The sequence below is a fragment of the Hippocampus comes genome, unplaced genomic scaffold, assembly GCF_001891065.2.
Source record: "Hippocampus comes isolate QL1 unplaced genomic scaffold, H_comes_QL1_v1.1 scaffold95, whole genome shotgun sequence".
Taxonomy (NCBI): Eukaryota; Metazoa; Chordata; class Actinopteri; order Syngnathiformes; family Syngnathidae; genus Hippocampus; species Hippocampus comes.
In genome coordinates, this window is record NW_017805778.1 from 72,596 (window position 1) to 94,962 (window position 22,367).

The window sequence follows — 22,367 nt, forward strand, 5'->3', positions numbered from 1 at the left end:
GGCTGAAGGGCACCCTGATGATTGCACTGTATATAAACGACCTTGGGGCTACTTGTATATCCCCAACTGTATTGCACGGCTACGTTTGATATGAGGTCATTCGATGACAGCGGCGGAAAAAGGAAAATGAACGTGGCGAAACACAGGACGTGGCGATGCGACGCAAGTAGAACAACAGATGGCAAGACAATGTGTGTACGCATGTGGCAGCAGAGCGCGCTTCCTGTCTTCGACGTTGCACACAGTCGCACACAAAAGCACAAATGGTGCAGCACATGTTTCTCAAAGCTGCCTAATCCAAAACTTGGCCGTTGGCTGTGTGAGGCATGGGTTGGGTGAGGTAAGACCTGTCAAAGGGGAGGCAAATCCTTCATATAGTTTGGGAGAACGTGTCATTTGTCCATTTTGTTCCATGCAAAGTGTGGAGAAAAAGGACATAAACAAGAAAAAAAAAACAACATGCCTGTACCTTTCCTTCCTTGAACCAGTTGGGAGTTATATTCTTCCGACACAGGCCTCGAAGCCGCTGTCGTCACAACTCAAAACCAGTGATTAATGCCTTTTCCCGTCACATGTACCCCTCTCAGAAATCCCGTGACTATTTCGACATAAACAACTTAACTCCAGGGGACAAGCAATATTTACAAGTTGTTTGTGTTTTGGTTCATTTGTTCGAGATGAAAGGATGGAAATCAAGTTAAAGCATTGCCATTATAAAACCTTTAACAGCGCAGAGGAAATGCGTAATGTTTCAAGTGCGCTTCAAGTTGAAAAACATAAGATCAAAATTGTTCCAAAAATGCTTGGGTCAGAACAGGGTCAATTGTCTGTTTGCCAGTAGGAGCTTCAAACTACATGCATGCATATGGAGAGTGATATTACAATGGAAACGCCCCTAAACGCATACCGTCGTGGACTGAAAAATTCTGTTTGTTTAAAAATGGATCGAGGTCACTGCTAGAACCTTTTACGGTTCCAAAAAGTGTCTAAGGTACCAAAGAAATGACATTTCCATGCATTTTAAAGGGTCCCAACGAAATGTACACGATCATGTACACATGTCACTTGCTATAACCGTGATGTAATCACCTTTATTGTGTCACATAGGATTGGGCATAGCCTGATGTCTTTCAGTATTCAAGCTCGAGTTGTTCAGTAACACGTCCGAACGTCGTGTTTTCTTTCATGCCTTTTGAATCCAGTCCTGCTCTTTGTTGTTACTTTGGATTTTTGCATATAAAGACTTTTTTTTATTTTGCCACATCTGTGTCCTATCTGCTTCTGGGTCCAAATGCTGTTCCTCATATGACATCATCAATACTTTTCTGGTGGACACATTTCGGAGTGGTACGCTACGCTTCATTCCGCATTTTGGTGGAGCGAAGCAATTTGCTGTCCATTGATTGCTTGACAAAAGAATTGCACGCCTTATTCATTGGAGCGATGAATGAAGAGAATAGGAAGATATTGCCATGCTGTCTGCGCCCCATCTCTGAAAAGTGAAAGCGGGGTCAGGTACACGCTGTCTGATAAAGTTAGCTGCACTGTACACGCTATCTGATAAAGTTAGTTCAGCTCTACTGTATTGAATGAAATATTCTTGACATCATTGATCCAACAACTTTGATTCAGCTTTCCTTATATGATAGTGGACGACAAAAAAGATTGTCGTTCAATCACTACTGACAACTAACAGTGAGCCTAGCTTTGATTTTTTTTTTTTTAACTACTACTACGACTACCCTTACTTCCTCTTTGCGTTTTCCGGCATTATGGATGGGCAGTGGCACCATGCTGCCTTTTAAAGTTTGTTATAAGCTTGTTATTTCTCCCATTAAACCAAAAGTTATGGCGTTAAAGAATGCTGAATTTAAGCCTAGTCAAGATTTACCGATCAAAATTGTGGAAACGTGGATTTAAGAAGGTACCACCCCAGTTATAATGAAGCCATTGTACCCCTAAAAATACAATGCTGTAATTTTCTGAGAGAGATTAATGTGTGTATCGAGACTCATACTGTAGATTAATTTTTTTTTTAAAACAACAGCTTTACATAAGGAAGACATATGATTGAATGAGACAACCTCAGAGGGCCAATCTGCCTGCGAGTCACGTCCTACTCGACATACAAGGTCACGCCATCATGAGGATTACATCACTGTGGACGTTCATCTTTCACAGCTGTCATGTGCGGCACAGCACACCCACTCCACCTCAAAACCTTTCAGCCCCAAAAGTATCCACTCCACCTCCAGAAGTAACAGAGGCATTTACTATGTTGGCTTTAAGTGTAACTGACAGTTTACACTTTAAAATATAAAACCCTGTACCTGCTCTGGTGTGTAAGTAGTTTATGCCTGCTGGATAACACATTTGAACGTGACAGTACACACGGCTGACATCACCGACATCAGCACTCAGCACGGTACGGCATAAAGCCAGGGTAGATAAAAAGGCTCTTTTAATTCTACATCCTGTCTCATTCATCACATGATGTTTTTCTCAGTCAGGCAGGGAAACATTTTGAAAAGCAAAGAACAATGTCGTCTGTTCTGCAAGAAGATTTATAACAAGAGGGAGGAGGAATTTGTACCTTTGGCCTCCATTAAAAAAAAGGCAAAAGCTATTATATATCCCGGGGTTTGTGTATTAGGATTACACAATAAATTATTTCCATCAAACTTAGTGAGGACATGGCACATGTCCAGATAGGTGTAGATGTAATCATTTATTGTTTACAGTCTATTTGCTTTTGAGCCAAGGGGTGCAGTGACCAACCAGATCCAGCAGAGGGAATTGCACTTACAAACCTGAAGTGGACAAAAAAAATTTACTTTGTGATATTTGACAAGTGAAACAGTTAAAAATATAAATTGGACATTTTTATTTGATCCTATATTAAAACAATATGAATAGATGTATTCCTATATTTATTCACGTATTTTAATGTGTAACTTCAAGAATAATTATCTTAAATATCTGGCTTTATCGAGCACTTCGATTTACATCTTGGTTTTTTTTTCTGTGGTTGTGTTATCCACAAAAAAAAAAATCACATTTTTTAGAAGAAAATAAAAACAATTTCTGCACATAAGAGTTACTGGACAAATTTTAATCATTCATGGAAAGAGAAAGAGAAGATTTTTTGGAACAAAATGCATAGAAACATAGTGGGGACAAGCTCTATTTTTTGCACCACACAGAAGAGCCCCCCCCCCCGACTATTACGCACAAATGTCTTTGTTATTTACCAAACACCTTTGCGTCACTTCGATTTTGCCTGCGTAGGGTTGACTCAGCAATGTGTTATCGAAACTAAGCAAATAATCCTTTGTAGACCTTCAACACACATCTGATTAAAGGCTGGGGAACAGGAGTTTTAATGAGGTTTGGTGCACTAGGAGGTGGAGATTCGAACTGCAGTCTTGTATTTAACAAACAGATGTATATTGATGCAGGCTGATAAAATACCAGAATGCATTCATGTGTGGGACGAAGGGTCAAGGTCAGATTTGAGTAAAGAAGAACATCAACTCAGATTATAGAGTGATGGGATGACAAAAAATAAATAAATAAATAAGCAAGTGGTGTTTGATGATGAAATAGTTACCTCGGAGTCTTTAGTGTAATATCAAAGTGGTATTTGAACATGAGTGCTCAGTTTTTACCCCTTACTTTGCTATGGCGGGGTGGAGCTTGGGCCAAGAAAATTATATGACCACAGCTCTGGAACAAAGTGCAGGTCCAGGATTTTTAACCTATTCAAAGACCTTGAAGAACAATTTCCTCAATTGCTCAGTGAACGGTGAATGAATCTTAATGACAAAATTCAAACGTACCCTAGAAGTGTCTATGAATTTGGTGTCGCCTCAATTACTCTTTTGGGTTGGCATAGGTCCTTTGGAGTAACACAGTTAAATTCAACTTGGCTGTTTAGGAATGTCAAATGTAATTGTAATAATAAAAATACTGTAGGCCTACTACCTGCACATCAGGACAGCACATGAAACGTTTGTCCTGAGTCTTCCTTTGTGAAGTGTGCATGTTCACCCCGTGTTTCCGTGATTCGGTCCACATGCCGAAAACAGGCATGCTCGATTCACTGAAGATTCATTTCAGTATTGCTATTTTAATGTATTAATTAATGTGTATGGTCACTTGTTTTGCAATTGGCTGGTGATCAGTCCAAGGTCTACCCAGCCTCAAGCCAAATGTCAGCTGGGATAGGGTCCAAATGAAGAGACGTGCAAAAAAATAATGGATTGATGGATTTATGGACTACGTCAAAGCATTGTTTCCGAAATCCCACGGAGAAGACGTGCACTATCAGACACACACTTCCCTCGAAAGAGTGATCTTATGTTATTGGTTGTGTGCTGCCATCGCGTGGCAGAGAAGAAAAAAAACGATAGTGCTTTAACTGAAGACGTTGTAAACATTACCTCATCGTGATTTATTTGCCGATCAACCATCCATTAATTTCTATTTATTTTCTTTAGGGTCACGGAAGAGATGGATCTTGTCATAACTGTGTGTGTGTGTGTGTGTGTGTGTGTGTGTGTGTGTGTGTGTGTGTGTGTGTGTGTGTAGGCCCTGATCGCCACCCAGGGAGTAGCGCTGTGGTCAATAGTTCAGTTTTTCTAGCTACATAAATTATTAGTAGAAGAAGACAAATTCCAGGAAAAGTTCAATCCGAATTTTTACAGTCGTCCATCTTTTCCGGGTTCAGTCAGCTCCATTCCGCGTGTTGATTATCCATGCCACGTTTTACATCTCGTTCGGGGTCTCTCAAGTTTCACTCGACTGTGTGCTTTGTGTTGTCAGGCAGAAAGACATACATACACTCGACAACCGGGGTGGCGTGAGACCTACTCGCACACTCACTTCATTTTTTTTTTTACCTTTCCTTCCGTCCGTCGTTTGTACACTTATCCGTTTTCCTAACTATGTCGGTGGGGTGCGAGTCTGGATTCTCGAGCGAGGAGGTTTTAAACAGCCGCTTCCCTCTCCACCGGGCGTGCAGAGATGGAGATGTCGGCGCCTTGTGCTCCTTCCTTCAGGCAACCACGAACGCGGCTGACCTCACCGTGGAGGACACCTTCTACGGCTGGACGCCCATACACTGGGCAGCTCATTTCGGAAAGGTATCTTGACAATTTTGAGGGGCACCTTAATTGATATTTTTCTCCCCCATTTCCATTTCATTTCTCCCGAGCGCGCCAAGCCGTCTCGGCCATTTCCTGATGTTAGCCTCCTGGTTTGTTAGCTCATGAAGAACATAATCCGCCATCGTTAATTTATTTTATTTGAGTTAAATCGTACGTAAGTCTCTCGCTCCAATTAATACAATCGGTGATAACCAAAGAGTACAAAGCTACCGTGTGCGAAATGATCATAAAGACTAGTAATGGTGGAAAAAAATGTATCCCTGTGTGTTTGTGCGGGACACCAGCGACCGCGCTCTTTTCACTCCCATTATCAGCTTCCAGTTAATTAAATCTCTTAATCTTGAGAAACTCTGGTCTAATGTTCATATCCCTTGCGACATCTTTACCAGTTTTAATACGTTACATGTAAATTTTACCACCTTTGACGTCACGTTTAGCTCATGGTTTGAAAATAAACCCATTATTTTCACTGATGGAAAGGGCTAGTGAATTATTAGAATTTATCTGGAAACAAATAACAAGCGTTTTTACAATTTGACGAACATTCACGACTGGAGGATGATTCCATCTGTCATCGGCAGGCAGAGGCCTCTCCAACACTCTCGACAATGTGTCATACTCTATCCCAAAAGAGTGAATTGTGTGCGTGCATCTAGCATAGACGATACTTGCATGTTTCCACTCATTCCAACACTCAGGAGAGAGCTTTTTATTTAGCCCGTGTGTGCATGTACGAATGAAACTTGTTTTAGGGCATCCCGAACAGTCAATTCAATACTCCACAAAGACCTGGTAATCATTCTCTGCAAGGAATTTGAAGACAAGCCAAAAGTAGACTGGGACTCCCATGCAAATTAACTACAGATCAGTGACCCAACGAGCTTTTTAAATCATCTCTCTGTCATTAATTACATGAATAATTATGCCAATCAACCCTGTGTCTCTTTGCAGCTGGAGTGCATGATGCGTCTGGTACAAGTAGGCTGCGGCGTCAACATTGTGACCTCCAAGTTTGCCCAGACGCCAACTCACATTTCAGCATTTGGAGGCCATCCCCATTGCTTGTTATGGCTCCTACAAGCTGGTGCAGACATTAATAGACAGGTGTGTGTGTGATCAGATGAGTATGAATTAGATGCTGAAGAGATAATGAAAAGTAAAAATCACCCAACTTCATTCAGAGGTTAACAAAAACATTGCTTTCGTGACAAAGAAGCCAATTGAAGCCATTCTGCTAGTGTTCCTGCATGAGCTAAATACAACCTGAATTTTTCTGTTCGTCGGAATATGTTGTAGTTTATCACTAAACCCAGTTGACGCTTAATTTACAGTAGATTAAAAAACAACCCTATACCATAGACAGAAAACATGACAATGGAAAAAAAGTGGTGTAGTTGGTACTGACTGTGCTTTGTAGTGCCACATGCAAACATTCCACACAATTCATAACCTTGAAACCTAATATGCTGGGACCATCCTAAAGTGAGGACCGCATCTATTTCATTGGCATACCAGCATAATTGCTTCAGTCATTCTTGAATATTTTTTGGTAAGCAAAACTAACTAACAAATGTAACTAATCGGAAGAGTCCAATTGCCGAGCTTTAAGGTTTGGGTATTACCTTGACATGGATGTCTTCTGCATCTACACAGACAGATTTTTAGCAAGCACATTGGTATATTTTGATATTGTGTTGGTAAGTTAAAAATGACATTGACCATTATGCTGTAATGCTAACAATGCATTCAACTGAAAAAGCATCCTGCGTGTGTGTGATACTCTGCTGCAGCGAAGATCAGCACTGTTGACTGAATCCCCACTCGGTTGTGGTCTAAATAAGAACATGTCAGCGATGCAATTGGTGACATTTATGGGTCTACCGGTAGTTATTTGCTGTGTGTCCTTCAAAACACTTCCCTAAGTCACAGGCAACACGCTGAACATTTTAATGAGCTTTGAAGATGCCATCCCAAAGTTAATTTAAGTGGGGAACTGAAAAAAAACAGTTTCCATCTACTCTGATACATATGTATGTTATAAAAGGTGCCACCCCAAAGTTAATTTAAGTGGGGAACCGAAAAAAAACCAGTTTCCATCTACTCTGATACATATGTATGTTATATTTAATTAATTATATGTATCATAGATAATATAGTATTATTTGAAATTAGTTCAGCCTGTCTCGGCATCGAGTGAAATAAGTAGTGTTATGACAGCTTGAGCTCAGCCTGATCCCATCAAGAAGGATCACTTAATGACGACAAGCTCTGCAGACCGCTATTGCCTCCGTAGTCCCCTTTCTTATTTCGTCTTCTATCAAAATGGAGTCGCACTGGTTTTCATTTTTTTCCCCCAGCATCTTTGTTGTCTTTTCATGTAGATAAACTCAGGCAGAGGGATCATGTGTGATGCTCTGCTGCACTACTTGGAGAAATGAGATTAGTAGGTCCCAGTGACATAACACGCTGATGTCATCATGACACAGAGCGTGCACACTTTTTATTTCGAATAAACTGGTCATTCTCTCCTTTTGTGGGCTAACCAGCCAGCTTAAAGTGGAGGATTTGTGTCATTTCCTGTCTACTGAACAGTTGCAATAGACTGCCGGCAGCCTGCATGGTCTGTTATTTGATCATGACTCATTTGGGCGGTGTGTGTGTGTGTGTGTGTGTGTGTGTGTGTGTGTGTGTGTGTGTGTGTGTGCGCGCGCGCGTGTGTTTCCCGCTCTGTTGCATTCTTAATATTAATCATCTACACAAGGGCGGTGTTGAAGTCTGGGTGAAAAGTTCACGCATTGCCTGCAGACTTTCACCCTCTTCTCATGAGTACATTACTTGCACATTGGAAATGGAAAAGTAATCCATTGACTTAAAACCTAATGTGTATATAAAAGCTGATTACTTTGGAATAAAAACAAAAACAGAATTCATCGTTAATCTGTCTTGACCCAGTTTAGTCTTTGATAGTGTTTAAAATGGCTAAAAAGTGTGTGCTTGGTAGATGTTCCTGCTCGCGAATGTAAAAAAAAGGCAAATTAAGAGAATGTCTTGTGAAAAAGTCAAACTAGTCAAAAAGTCAAGTTCAGACAGTGAAGATATTTGGCATTGGGAACGAGAAATGTGGCGCTCACTCTTGTCTGAGCTAGTCCAAACATGTGTTTCTATGTTTAACCGTGAGCTCGTCTCTTATCTCTCAGGACTATGTGGGCGAGACGCCCATCCACAAGGCTGCACGCGCGGGCAGTCTGGAGTGCATCAACGCTCTCCTGGTGCAGGGAGCAAAAGCTGAGTAAGTCCTGTGGTCAATGTTGCGAGCTCATCTCTTCCCCTCCCCCACCCTCTCTTCTTTTCCAACTCTGGACGTGACGCCTTTACAAGGGCTCGCCACCAAAAGTTGAATCGGGAACAGTGATGATGTTTACAGAGTAATCTTTATGCAAACTGCTGTGATAAAAAGTTAAACTGCTCTGTCGAGCCAGCTGCACACAGAGCGACACGGCTGAACGTGACCATCTCGGGGGGAAAAAAATTAGTTGGCGACTTCTTGCCACATGCCAAACAATTGAGCACCGCACACTTATCGATGTGCTGCAAGGAAAAAGCAGCGATCTTTATTTATTTATTTAAATCGAACCACCAAAAAACGCGATTGTCAACGAAAAAGCCGATATCCACAAAGACAGAAAACACGCCATAATAAACAAGAGTAAAGATGTTTTAAGGTTGTGCGCAATGATTGATCACCCCCATTCGCTTCCTGCACTTTTGCATTTTGATGACAGATTTTCACATCTGAAATGTGACACCTGCGACATTGCAATACCATTTACCAGCGACTCAAATTTTTATGCGCAGCAAAACCCCCGTTCGACAGTCACCCACTCATAAAAACTAGTTGCCGAACCCCGCGACCTTGTCAGTGTATCAAATATAAAGGCATCATTTTCAGACAAAAATTGCCACTGCTTTGTCGATGCTATTTCTCATTATATTACCTCTGATTGCGCAATGTACAATTTGGTGGTGTGCCCTTGAAAAGGTGATTCATTTTGTTCATCTTTGAAATTGTTGTTTATCATTGTGACAATTCTCATCAAATTGCTCCTTGTGTATCTCCCGAGATTGAACATTTACGATCGTTTTTTTTTTGTTTGAACTCAATTGACCCTGTATGAATTTAGCTAGCTATTAATAAAAGTTGATTATTAACGGATCTTCACGGCTTTGAGCTCATGTACCACCTTTTTTTTTTTTTTTTTTTGGTCAACTGGAACACAAGGACAGCTTGATGAAAATGTTGATAAACTGTGATTAACTCAGTCAGCCATGTTGCATGATATTTGTTATCTCTAGAGTGTGTTTTTATTTCACGTTTGTTTTGGTTCATGTCTTCTATACAGTTTTAACGATATGACCAAATGCACATTGCACTTCACTAGGAAGGTTTTTACCAACCAAAGCGGCATTGCATTGTATGAAACTGCATAAATACAACATAGCTGACAATATGTTAAAAGCTATGCGATCCATATGCGATCCATTTTGTCTCTAAGTTTGTGCAGCTACTTTCGACAAATACAATTGTTGGTACCCCTCTGTGAATGAAAGACAACCCTACAGTGGTTAAACAAATAACAAAACAATAAATACAAACGTAATTAAAATTAAACAGTGAAAATCCGACTTTGCTTTTTAATTGTGTTTCAACAGGATTATTTTAAAAACAGGCCTGGACAAAAAAATGATGGTACCCCTAACGTACTATCCCCACCGCCCTTCTGCACCTCTCAGGAATTTTGGCTCACTCTTTCTAAGCAAACTGCTCCAGCTTGTCTCGGGTTTGAAAAGTTCTTTCTCCAGTCTGCCTGTTTCAGCTCATTGCACAGATCTTCAATCGGGTTTAGGTCGGGGCTCATAGAAGGTCACAGAATAGTCCAATGTTTTGTTCTTTGTCTTTCAAGAGCCCATGACCTGTAACTGGGACCAAGCTTTCTGACACTGGACAGCACATTTCTCTCTCTAAAACACCTTGATCGTTATGAAATTTCTTTGTAGGCTGCATCGATCTAAGACACCCTGTGTCAGATGCAGTAAAGCAGCCCAAGAACATAAGAGCCTCCTCCCTGTTTCACAGTTGGGGCAATGTTCTTTTCTTGATGTGCTTCATTTTTGTGTCTGTGAACAGAGAGCACTGTGTGCTTTGCCAAAAAGTTCCAGTTTTGTTTTCCATCCACAAGACATGCTCCCAGAAACTTTGTGGATTGTCAGCATGCAGTTTGGCAAATTACAGTCTCAATTATTTTTTCATTTATTTTCAACAGTGGTGTCCTCCGTAGTTGTCTTTTCTGACCTCTGATGGATGGTGCGATCCGACACTCATGGGCTTTCACTTTGGAGTTCATCTTAAACTTCTTTGGAAGTTGTTTTAGGCTCTTTTGTTACCATTTATATTGTCTGTCTCTTTCGTTTATCATCAATTTTCCTCCTGCAGCCACACCCAGAGAGGTTGGCTGCAGTCCCTTGTAATTTAAATACCTTACCGATCTGTGCAACTGTCGTCACAATAACATCAAGTTGCTTGGAGATGGTCTATCCTTTAACTTGCTTCTCTATCTTTTTCTTTCGGATCACCTGAGACAACCTTCTCCTTCACTTTCTCTGGTCCATGTTTAGTGTGGTACACACAATCTCACTAAACAGTACAGTGACTACTTTTCACTCTTTTAATAGGCCGACTGAGTGGTTACAAGTTTGTAGACACTTGCGATGCTATTTAGAGGGCACACCTTGGTTGAACATGTCCCCTTGGTTGAATTGTTTTCAGTCTTGTCTCAGAGTATCATCATTTTTGTCCAGGCCTGTTTCATGAGTTTTTAGACAATGATTCTGTTGATTGTCGATGTCGATTCAAGTGTTTTATTGGTTAATTTTATTATTTTTTTAAAAATGTATTACTTTATTTAATATATATATATATATATTTTTTTTTTATTGCTTTATTTTGTCCCTGTGTGTATTAAAGTCAGGAACTAGCCAGAAGTTTACTGTGACCTCAAGAAGCGAGGTTCATACTGTATACTTAATGTTTCCTCGTCCAGAAATGAAAATAATCATACAACTGGTTGAGGACGTTTATTTTCATACGTCTTGCTATTCAGATAGTCATGATTCCATTTTATTAATAGTAACATGTTTATTCATGGCTCAAAGACTATGTAAAGTACAGAAATAAGACATTAAAACACACCACCATAAGGAACTTTGATGTTAAGGTGATTTTTAAAATGCCTAAGGATGAAATATCATGAGAATTTAATTATTACTTCTAAATGTCATGTTTTGCAATTTTAAAATAGATTTGACCGCTAACAGTAACAATGTAATGGTAGTTTTTCAGGCTAACCCCATCTGTTGCTGTGCGATTTTACTATTGTTTGCTCGGAAAACTCTCGTCAGTTCCAACACAAATAGCAATATCTTACTTGATATTTCCAGTTCATTTCCCTCCTTATCTTATATTTGACTTGCAGTTTCATACTTTGCATCTGGCTGTGTGGCTGATTGTTGTTATGACATTTTGACTTTGTCCTTGGATCCAGAGCTTCCAGGGAGCTTTCAGATGTTGATTTTTCAGATTGCTTTATTTTTTTGTTTTTGCAAAAAAATATATATATTGTTTTAAATGACATGTTTGAGCAAAAAATGTTTTTAATATTCTGTACTAGAACTGAAAACAAAACTTTTCATTTATTCGAGATGAGCCATCATTTGTCATGGAAACGATAAAGAGAAGAAAATCATTTACTTTGATAAAGTAACTCAAAACGTATTCCATCCAATAATAACTTTTAAAAAACACACATTTAATTCTGATCTAGTTTTCACAAGGCTTTTTACTCTGCACTGAAATGTGACTTTTCATAGCACATGAAAACCCCTGGTCGTTTTGGCTTCACCAAAATTCATCAATGCTTCATTTCTTGTGATGTGCATTTGGTCATTACCTGATGAGTAAATGTATAAGTGATGAAAATGATGTTATTTCTTTCCCCTTTTAGATCACAGATTGTGTCTTTAGTCTCTACTATAAAGGTCATTATTTGAAGTCGTGGGGAATTTTGGGGGGAGATTTATTGAAATCGGAGCCAAGCAAGTTAGGTGGGAATGAGGCTCATGACAAACCAATTCAAGTCTTAATTTCAGACTAAATACGTACTATTGTACTTAGACACATCGATAAAATGTCTTAACGACGCGCTTAAAATAAAAGAATGGCAAAAACACTGAATAAACCAACCTGGTATTTGCAAATAATTACCTCTACTTTTATATGAAAATGTTTTGCAACAGCAAACAAATAGCTTTGTCAGTAAGAAGATGTCAGTCAGCACTTCACTTTACAAAGTACAGATCCAATGAAAAATTGACTCGCTCTTATAATAAATAATATTAAATATCACAAACAAAATTGAACTGCTCACACCATTCAAGAGCCTTTATTTACCTTTGAGTTGGACTCGAAATACATCGCCACGGATATAATTTACCATTTCCGCTTCTTGAGAAGAATGTCAGTCCTAACTCTTACTCAAAGGTTGTTCTGTCTATCCTGCATTGCCAAAAGCCATCCTCTTGAACTCACGGAAACACGATGTCAAGCGGTAGACCGAAATGGCGGAGGAAGAAAAAAAAACGCATTTTCTTAATGGAAGCCGTGAAATACAGTCCAACATCAACTGCTTCGTTACCACACCCGACCAGAAGAATATGTCTGTGTTTCCTTCTGGGGTACTCATCCTGGACAAAAGAGGCCAAATACGGGGAGAGACAGAAAGGCTTACATTTGCACTGACTTGGTTGGGATGGATTGGATTTTGAGGTCTTGACTTTCGGGCCTGCCTTGTGCTCCACTTAGCCACTTCTTTGGATCCAGATTCCAAATGCTTGCACTTGATGGCCCTGATCCAGGACATGACAAGACAGGTTTGACGAGTGGATGACTCATTTCCCCGTCCTATCCGGTGTCAGAACTGCGCGCAATAAATCGTCCCAATTTGATCTGAGGATTTCTTTCAGCCCTTTTATGTTTACGCACTTAAAATAACAATTTATCGACATTTAAAGTCATGAGAAAACAGTACGTCAATGTAAACCTGACCACGGACCAATTTTTGGTCCAGCTTTTTCAACAGTAAATTTGTAATGCGGAAAAAAAACCCTCTATGCATTATTTATTTTATCGACTATTTTCTCGGTTATGGCTAACTTTATAACTTCACAATACTGATTGACCGCCGCCTCCCCCTTTAATCCCAAAGAGACTAATATTCATATTCTTCCAATTTCTTAATTTGTCATGAGCCTTGGGAAGTGGAAAAGCAGCCCGTTAGTCAGTTAGCATGAGACCGAATGCTGTGAGGGAGTGCAGACACCGAATATTACGACAGCTGAGCGATTGGGAGTTGCTAGCGTTGCTAAGCACCATTTACTCACCTGTTAACAGTGTAATGGTAACAATCATCCTGTGCAATGGTTATTCATTTCTTCACTGTTATGTCACTGTGTCGAATATTTTAACGTCATGCCAAGAAATGTCTTAATTTTGTTCTGTCACACTATTAACCTGATACGATATCCTGTAATCCTATGTCACCTTTTCCTTCATGAAAGTGACAATACGTGACAAGAAAAAGACAAACGTTTGCTCACCTGCTAAAACAGAACCGTACATCTTAATTGTTTTGCAGCCATTGAGTTGGAAATGACTTGGTTTTTTCAAGTAATCCTAGAAAGGGGGAGAATAGACACTGCTGAGTCTGCCCCGTTCCCTGGGATAGCCGCACTGTTGTGGCATTGAGTGTTCTCACTATCGCTTCCTATCTACACACTGGCAAACTGTTGAGGTATTTCTTGCGGTGATTGGTTTTAATGCTAGGTTTTGATGTCAATGAATCACAACTGATTTATTATTATTATTATTATTATTATTTTCTAGACCTGCATGCTTTGCTTATTACCCATGATTGTTCTTATATCTAGCCTTTGTCTTTATTTTTGTAGCTTATTTGTTTTTATTCAATCTTTATTTTTGTCAACTAACCATTAGGAGCCGTTTATATGGACAGGTTTAATCACGTGAGTCCCATGTCAAAAGCACTAGCATGACTATAGGCTGCCTCTGGGAGGTTAGACGATTAGTTAGCGAAAGACATACAATATATACATAGGACTGAAAAGCAAAGCATACCAGGCATTTATAAAGAATTAACGCTTCCTTTTGAAAACTTATTCCCAAGAAGTGGACACTGAAGATGTCTTGTCTCACGAAAGGAATACTTACTTGCCTTTTGTTTTTTTCCGAGATTTTAAATGGCGTTTTGATAGGTGGGAATATTTTGCCTGCATTGAAAGACACCAACAGTAAACGTTCAAATTTGATTCCAGTCTTTGTTGGGGTTGCACTTGACTTCCCACCTTCTAAAAATACATCATGCATTAGGACGCAATTGAGAGACGCCATACGTAAACTAACGCTAGACAACACAACAATCAAAAAGACCCCTTTGCCAAGAAGTCGTATGTATGCTTGATGATTCGTAGAATAATAATAAAAGACCACAGCACACTCACTTTTACTCCTGCCACGCAATAAAATGCGACCATCGTGACCTCTGTTAGTAAAACCTCCCTTTGCAAGTATATGTGGATCGTTGACGAATGCGCAAGACTGACAGATAGTGTCTGAAGTCAACATTTGGCAGAACATCTTTGTTTTTTTGTTTTGTTTTGTTTGGGAAGTAGGATTCTCACGGAGAAATCAACAGAACAACTCAACTCCTTGTAGGGAGCGCTGGAGCAGTGCGTTTAAGGTCACACTGCTGGAATTGGAGCTGAGGGCCTTAGTTGGAAATGAGTGCGAGTCATGACACGTTTTAAAATCGCTGCCCTTTCAACCATTTTTAAAGGATCGAATGATGGTTTATTCCATAGTGTGGATATCTGGGCCTTTATACCACCTATACATAGTTGTATAATATATATATATATATATATATATATATATATATATATATACACACACACACACACAGTGGAGATATAAAAATCATTAAAAAAAATTGAAATTGTATTCCTTGGCGTGAGACAAGTACATTTACAAAATTTAATACAAATGATCTGATTTGATTCACGTGTTGGAAGCGTTAATTTGAATGGGTGGGGGCGGATGATGTGCAACAAGTTATTGTGTGATTTTTATGAATATTTTTTGACAATGTTAAGATCCTTAATGTGCACCACTTCTGTAAAGGTTTTTAATGACACGAGTTAATTGAAATGGCTGGAAGTTGTCACACTGTGGAACTCGATGGCACTTGCTTACAGTAAAACGATGCAGGGAAGCGTTTGATTTAAAACATGCTTCGGCACAAGTGAAATTGATGGCCTTTTCCAACTTCTGTGGGGTGATATAATTCCTACTGTACATGCAATGGCGCCTCTGACACAGAGCTGCACCCTGGCTCTTTTCCAGAACCTCCATTTAGTTAACAAAGACCTTTCTGTTTGCGCTGAGAACACCATTATGCACTGTGATGACATTCACACAAACAAGTGCAGTATTGTTTTGCAAATGGGGAATTCCGTTCATTAAGCTAAAAGAGTTCCATCCCTGAGCTGTATTTTATCCCCCCCGTCAATTAAGGGAAACAAATCTTTGTCGACGACAACTATATTCCATTGGCACTGCATAATTTTGCAATAATGATGGATAAATGGTTTTACTGTCAAGTAACATTGATTCCACAAAAGGTGATGCTCCAGACCCAACACTGTTTGCTCGATCTTTTCTCGCATGATGAAAGTCTGCTGCAAAGAGGCGTGATTAATACAAGTGCGAACAATGCACATATACACACACACACACACACACAAGCACGGACGCGTATGCTTGCATTCTTTCTGTCAATCTTCAGGCAAGACTTTTAACTTGAAAATCCAGATTTATTTTGTCCAAGACACTTTCGTTTGACAATTGCTTTCAACGGACTTACCCATGTCTTTGGTACTTGCCTCATCTTCAGGATCTTGCACTTATCACGGAGCACTTTGGAAACCCTACCTTGTCTGTTTTGGACGCATCATTATAGTTTTTAGCAACTTTCCTTGGTACAGGTATGTTTTTGCCCTGGTACTTGAAAACCAGACTTCAAACTTCACATATTCTTGTCTTCTGGTGCACTCCATCCTTGAATCCTTGCACGCATTTGGATTTGGAGTTGATCTTCTGCTTTTTCGCATTAGCTTATCTTGTATTTCAAGAACATTGGACACCAAGTCTTTTCTGGATCATCCGCTCTCATGTCGGATCATTTCAGGTACACTTAAAAATGATAACGCATTGCTTCCATTGTTTTAATCCTGTCTCTTGTGCAGCAGACGTATTTTTCTTCTGAATATTTGGAACCACTCAAAAGATGATGCAAACGATCCAAAAGGGTCCATCATCATCTGTCATGATGATGACAAAGGCAATTTATTTCATCGTTGTACATGTCTGTATGTGAGTGTTTGCTTGATAAGTCTGTCAGTTTGTGTGTGTATGTGTGCGTGAGAGAGAGAGAGTATGTATGTGTGTGTGTGTGTGTGTGCGCGTCATGTTTTCTTTTTATTTGTGTTCAAGAAAACATGCAGTAAGCCCCACTGACACTCAACGTTTCCCGTTGTGCAGTGTGAGGAATGCCAGTGGGCTGACCGCTGCCGACCTGGCCCACGCGCAGGGCTTCCAGGAGTGCGCTGAGCTTCTCTCCAATGCCCAGAACTTTCAACAAAACATGGCTCAGTTCCATAATGGGGCCTTTCTTAATGGCACCAGCCAGAATGGGGGCCACGTTCACCCCACTATCCAGGGCCGGAGCTTCTTCAAGGGCATACCGAACAGAAAGAGGTCATTCGATGACCAGGAAAGCAACCCAGTCAAGAAATCAAGACCTAACGGTGAGTCAAAATCAAAATGAGACCACTTCCCTTCCATTGTGAGTGACAATTGAATTTGTTTTATAGTCGATTGAGGAACAAGAGTTCCCTACTCGGCAGCAACCAGCAGAGGGTACCATTGATTCAGGTTCAACTGTACAGCCTTTACAGCAGGGGTGTCAAACTAATTTTTGTAGCGGGCCACATTGTGGTTACATGTATGTGTGTGTGTGTGTGTGTGCGCGTCATGTTTTCTTTTTATTTGTGTTCAAGAAAACATGCAGTAAGCCCCACTGACACTCAACGTTTCCCGTTGTGCAGTGTGAGGAATGCCAGTGGGCTGACCGCTGCCGACCTGGCCCACGCGCAGGGCTTCCAGGAGTGCGCTGAGCTTCTCTCCAATGCCCAGAACTTTCAACAAAACATGGCTCAGTTCCATAATGGGGCCTTTCTTAATGGCACCAGCCAGAATGGGGGCCACGTTCACCCCACTATCCAGGGCCGGAGCTTCTTCAAGGGCATACCGAACAGAAAGAGGTCATTCGATGACCAGGAAAGCAACCCAGTCAAGAAATCAAGACCTAACGGTGAGTCAAAATCAAAATGAGACCACTTCCCTTCCATTGTGAGTGACAATTGAATTTGTTTTATAGTCGATTGAGGAACAAGAGTTCCCTACTCGGCAGCAACCAGCAGAGGGTACCATTGATTCAGGTTCAACTGTACAGCCTTTACAGCAGGGGTGTCAAACTAATTTTTGTAGCGGGCCACATTGTGGTTACGGTTTCCCTGAGCGGGCCATTATGACTGTGAATTTTGTGAGATAATGCTTGCAATATCTCTATGTAATGATGGATTACATGTGACAATTTTAAATTTTGGTTCAGACTTAAGCAAGCATCATGGAAAAGTTGACATGCTTGATTTGCTCTTGTTGGCCACACAAAATGATATGGCGGGCAAGATCTGGCTCCCGGGCCTTGAGTTTGACACATGGTTTACAGGTTTGCATAGAACTTTCTATTGCCAAATAGATATTGTGTGTTAATATAATGTGAACCTTCGTGAAGCAAAAGAAGGTTGACACTATTGAGTTAATAATGCTCACTGAATGAACTAGCATGTAAAGAAAAAAACAAAAACAAAAGCGTGTGATTATTCCATGCCTTACCTGTTTTTTTTTTTTTAGGTCTGTGCGTGCCGGTTGAACTGCAGAACGGCAATGGGCCACTGGTCGGTGCTGGAGAGTCCCCAATGGAAAGCATGGAGTTGGCGTCTGCTGTGACCTCAGGTGGGCCAGGACCCTTTGCATTGGGGCTGAATGGGCTTGCGCCAGCGAACGGGTCGGGGCCCATGGATCAGTGGGAGGACCAGGGGGGACGGGCCACTCCCAGCCCCAAAGCTAAAGAGCTGGAGGTCTTCAATGTGGCAACCATGCAGACTCCCTGTCGCTGCACCAACTCGTACGCTTATTTGTAGAGAGGCTGCCAGTGTATGTGTGTCTCTTTGTGTGGGTGGTGGCACACTACAATGTTCACATTTGTGTTGTATATATTTTGCAATTCTTAAACTTTGGTTGACGGTAATTGTTTGCGTCTTACATGGATAAAGGAAAATATTACGGTACAAAGGGTGTATAGCAGTGTGCGTAAGCTTTTAAAAAACATTTTTTTTTTTTTTTTTACACCCTCTGATGTTCCTGATTCCCAACAAAATTTTAAAGCATTTGTCCAGTTGTACTGGAAATTTAAGAGGTTTCTTGGAAAAACAATTGACTTTTTTTGCATTTTTTTATAGGGTATTTACGGATAACAGAATCATTTGTGGTTCCCTGTCTCATCAGTTGAACAGTGGAAAGAGAATACTCTCCTTGGTTATTAGTCTTAAATAGAATTAAAATGACTCTTGCTTCACAACATAGTCAACTATCATTTTAATTGTTGTATGCTTTTTTTTTGTGTGTTGTGGCTTGAACTAAAACTGTTGGTAAATGTGCAGTGTTAATTTGCAACGTTGAAGGGAAACTTGAATTCTATTTGTAGGCATATGATATCAATCATTTAAGTTGGGGTTCTAAAGTTTTATTTAGCATCATCCCACCTCCCTCCTCTCTAAGCTGGGCCTGTTGTCGAACATTCCTTGTACGTTTGTCTTGAATGAAAACTTGAGAGCACTGAGGTATTAACTGGCCTCTGTTGATATGGTACTGTTAAAGAATTTCAAACTGCCTCATGCCAAAGCAATTCCCAAAATGAATGTAGCTCGTGGAGGTACAACTCATACACAGGGCGGTTTTTCTACCGGCTTTTACAGTTTCTTGATGTAACAAATTAAGACTCGGTACAGTGGTACCTCAAATGTCGACTATAATTTAACTGTGACGCTGGATGAACTTCCTTTCGCATTTAAAAGCAATTGTATTTGAAAGCATTTGTTCAGGGAATGTTTCAAGTAACATTTTAACATCATAAATGTTCATACAAGTACATGTAGGTATGTGGCAGCTAACCAATCAGCGTCTACAGTGAGAAGCGCACTTACATCATCGCTCATTTTTTTTCTTAACAGCACAGGGAAGGGCTCAATTGCACAACACCAATACCAGAATGTTCAACTCGGAATCCGTTGTTGGCAAAATGTTTGCTAATAACTCCTGAGACGCCTATCAGATTAACAAGAATGGGAATTTAAAAACAAGAAGTAGAAACCGGTGAAACATGGCTGACCAAAACCAGTACTTCTGCTTAGACTCCACATGACTACCGATCATCACTTCAGACTATCCTTGGCACCAGGTTAATCCTGCGATGCTGGCTAAAATGAGGTCTTGAGGTGCATGGAGAGCTCACGCGTAATCAGTTTTAATTTCTCCTGAAAAAATTGGCCTGACTCTCATATTACTTTAACGTCTATGCCGTTCGACTTTGAAGGTACCAGTGTATCCCATTGACTTTTTTTCAGATTTGTTGCTCAAGTATGACGATCAATGTTTACTCTGTTGGCAATGTTGCCTATTACATATTCTATAATGTTCATTTAAAGAAGAAAAAATTGAAAGGTAATTTTATAATCCATTAGTTAGCTGCCCAAGAAAGTTTGCATTGGTACAGTATGTATAGTTTGCTAAGGGGGTCGGGGGGAGCTTTATTACTTGAGCTGATAGTGGAACAAAGGTGCTTTGTTTCCATATTGCATTTACATTACTGTTGTATTTTTTTTTTTTGTGTGGTGATATAAGAAAGTTAGTGTGTGTGTGTGTCGCTGATGAGCAAGTGTAGCTTTGTAATTAAGGATGTGAAATCATTAAATGTGCAAATTTTTTACAACCATTTTTCTTTTCTTTATTGCAACATTTGAATCACTATAAAAAGTGCTGATCACACCTTGTTCTGACATGGACCGTAGCAGTAGACAATTAGATTTAGTAAAATTTGAACCTTCTGTCAAAGTGACACCAAAGAAACTTGTTCAGCGTGTCATTCAGCATGCACAAATCAGGTTGTGACCTATTTAGAAGCAGGTCTGGGCTTGTCGCTTGCGAGATTTTGTCCGAGTCTGTCACAATTTATTGATCACACTTCCACATGCCTGGTGAAACGTACATGTCAAAGTTTGCATCGGACTTGACTGACCCGAGCTATTTGGAACAGGTCACCTTCGGAATCAGGTCTAAATTCACCAGTGATTCATTTGCACACGTGCTTGACTGTTTGTCTTCTCCCTCCCAGTGTCAGTGGGCATTTCCTCACTCGGTCACTGTCAACCGCAGCTTCCCTTCCAGCGCGATTTGACTGCAGTCTACAGGGGGTCACCCGAGATCAGCCAAGTGGAGCACCAGAAGTCTGTTAAAGCGGAGCAGTTGTACGACAACACCTTCTTCAGCACCATGCTCCTCTACCATGGAGCCTAAAGTTTGAGGAGCAGGCTGTTAGCCTCACATTTCTTCATTTGCCTTAAAAGCCATTGAGTGGTTTTCCGCTAGTTGATGGAAGCGTTTTCTTTTGCGAAGGGCAGGCCCAGTGTGGCTGTTTTCCGTTGTTTATGTGACGCTTGAAGAATTTTGGTCCTGGTTTGCGTTGTTATAAAGTGATTGTTGTTTGTAACCTTCTATCTTCGTAAGTCAGCATCTTTATGAAAAAGCACTGCCAACGTTCAAAATGATTCAGTTTGATTTGTATGAAATTGTATTCGAGGCCACACTGAAAAGGAAAGTAGTTTATAATTTCACATTTGTACAGTTTTGTAAATTTTAAGTTTTGTGGACAAATCCAACACTTTTGAATCAAAAATAAAGATGTGCTTGTAATCTCAAGTTATGTTCTTGCAAAATGACAACTTTTTGCAACTCTCACTAAATTGAGTTTTCTCTGTATTGCAACAATAGTTTACAATTCGTAATATTCTATTTTTTCCCCACTCAAATATTACAGCTTTATTCAAACTTTTCTGGTAAATATGACTAAATTCTGACTCTTGTAATGTCAAGACTTTATTCTTACATACGTAGAATTTGTAACATTACAACGTATTTCTTGCAAGTACAACCTTCTCGGGCTCTCAGTCACTTTATAACTTCGAAAAATGCATTTGTTCTCTCAATATTACCGGTACTTTTCTCGCCCCAAAGTTCTTTCTGACTTTCCTCACATTACGATTTTTAAAAAATGTCGCTAAACAATTAAGTCTTGTTAAATGTCTCTTTCTGCTAGTGTTAATTTTAGCCTTGTAAATTTATTTTTTTTATATTTCTTCTCCACTGTGGCCCTAACACACTTTAGTTGTTTTGTACATTAGATCAACTATATTTTATTTTCATTGCATTCTAATATAATTGAAACGAATAATTTTAATTTGGGGCAGTTATAGGTTATACTACTGCATTCTGTTTTTCGCCTACAGTGGAAGGTCGTCTTATTTAAAATTTGTTTGGTTATTTTGTAAGCAGCTCGGTTTATGAAAGCCTGGCAAAGTATATCTTTTATTAGTGCAAATGGGGCTGGCAAACCCCGGACTAACGTGTTTGGCCTCCCTCGATGTGGGTGCTCGGAGCCCAGTCACCTGTCAGGAGCAGAACCCACCTTCATCACCACAGTACCACACAAACAACACGTCATTTGCGGCCCCGCCCCGTGGCACGCTCATACAAAACGAAACGGGGGTGAAGATCTTGTCATCAAAGAAAAACTGCTAGTTTGTAATTTAAGGTTGGAGTTCTGGAAACCGACT

General features: G+C 40.1%; 1 protein-coding gene across 2 annotated transcripts; it reads left to right on the forward strand.

Moving 5' to 3' along the window:
* The first annotated feature begins 4,727 nt into the window (after positions 1 to 4,727).
* ankrd10b (ankyrin repeat domain 10b) lies at positions 4,728 to 21,299 on the forward strand. 2 transcript variants are annotated; one of them, XM_019884698.1, is made up of 6 exons: positions 4,758 to 5,144; positions 6,120 to 6,272; positions 8,366 to 8,457; positions 16,897 to 17,162; positions 18,331 to 18,432; positions 20,870 to 21,299. In XM_019884698.1, exons 1-6 carry the CDS (start codon positions 4,947 to 4,949, stop codon positions 21,049 to 21,051), a joined length of 993 nt encoding a protein of 330 aa, XP_019740257.1. In that variant the 5' UTR covers positions 4,758 to 4,946; the 3' UTR covers positions 21,052 to 21,299. The 2 variants fall into 2 exon arrangements, with proteins under 2 accessions (XP_019740256.1, XP_019740257.1); XM_019884697.1 differs by lacking the exon at positions 20,870 to 21,299 and having other exon boundaries at positions 4,728 to 5,144; positions 18,331 to 20,470.
* Positions 21,300 to 22,367: the final 1,068 nt, after the last annotated feature.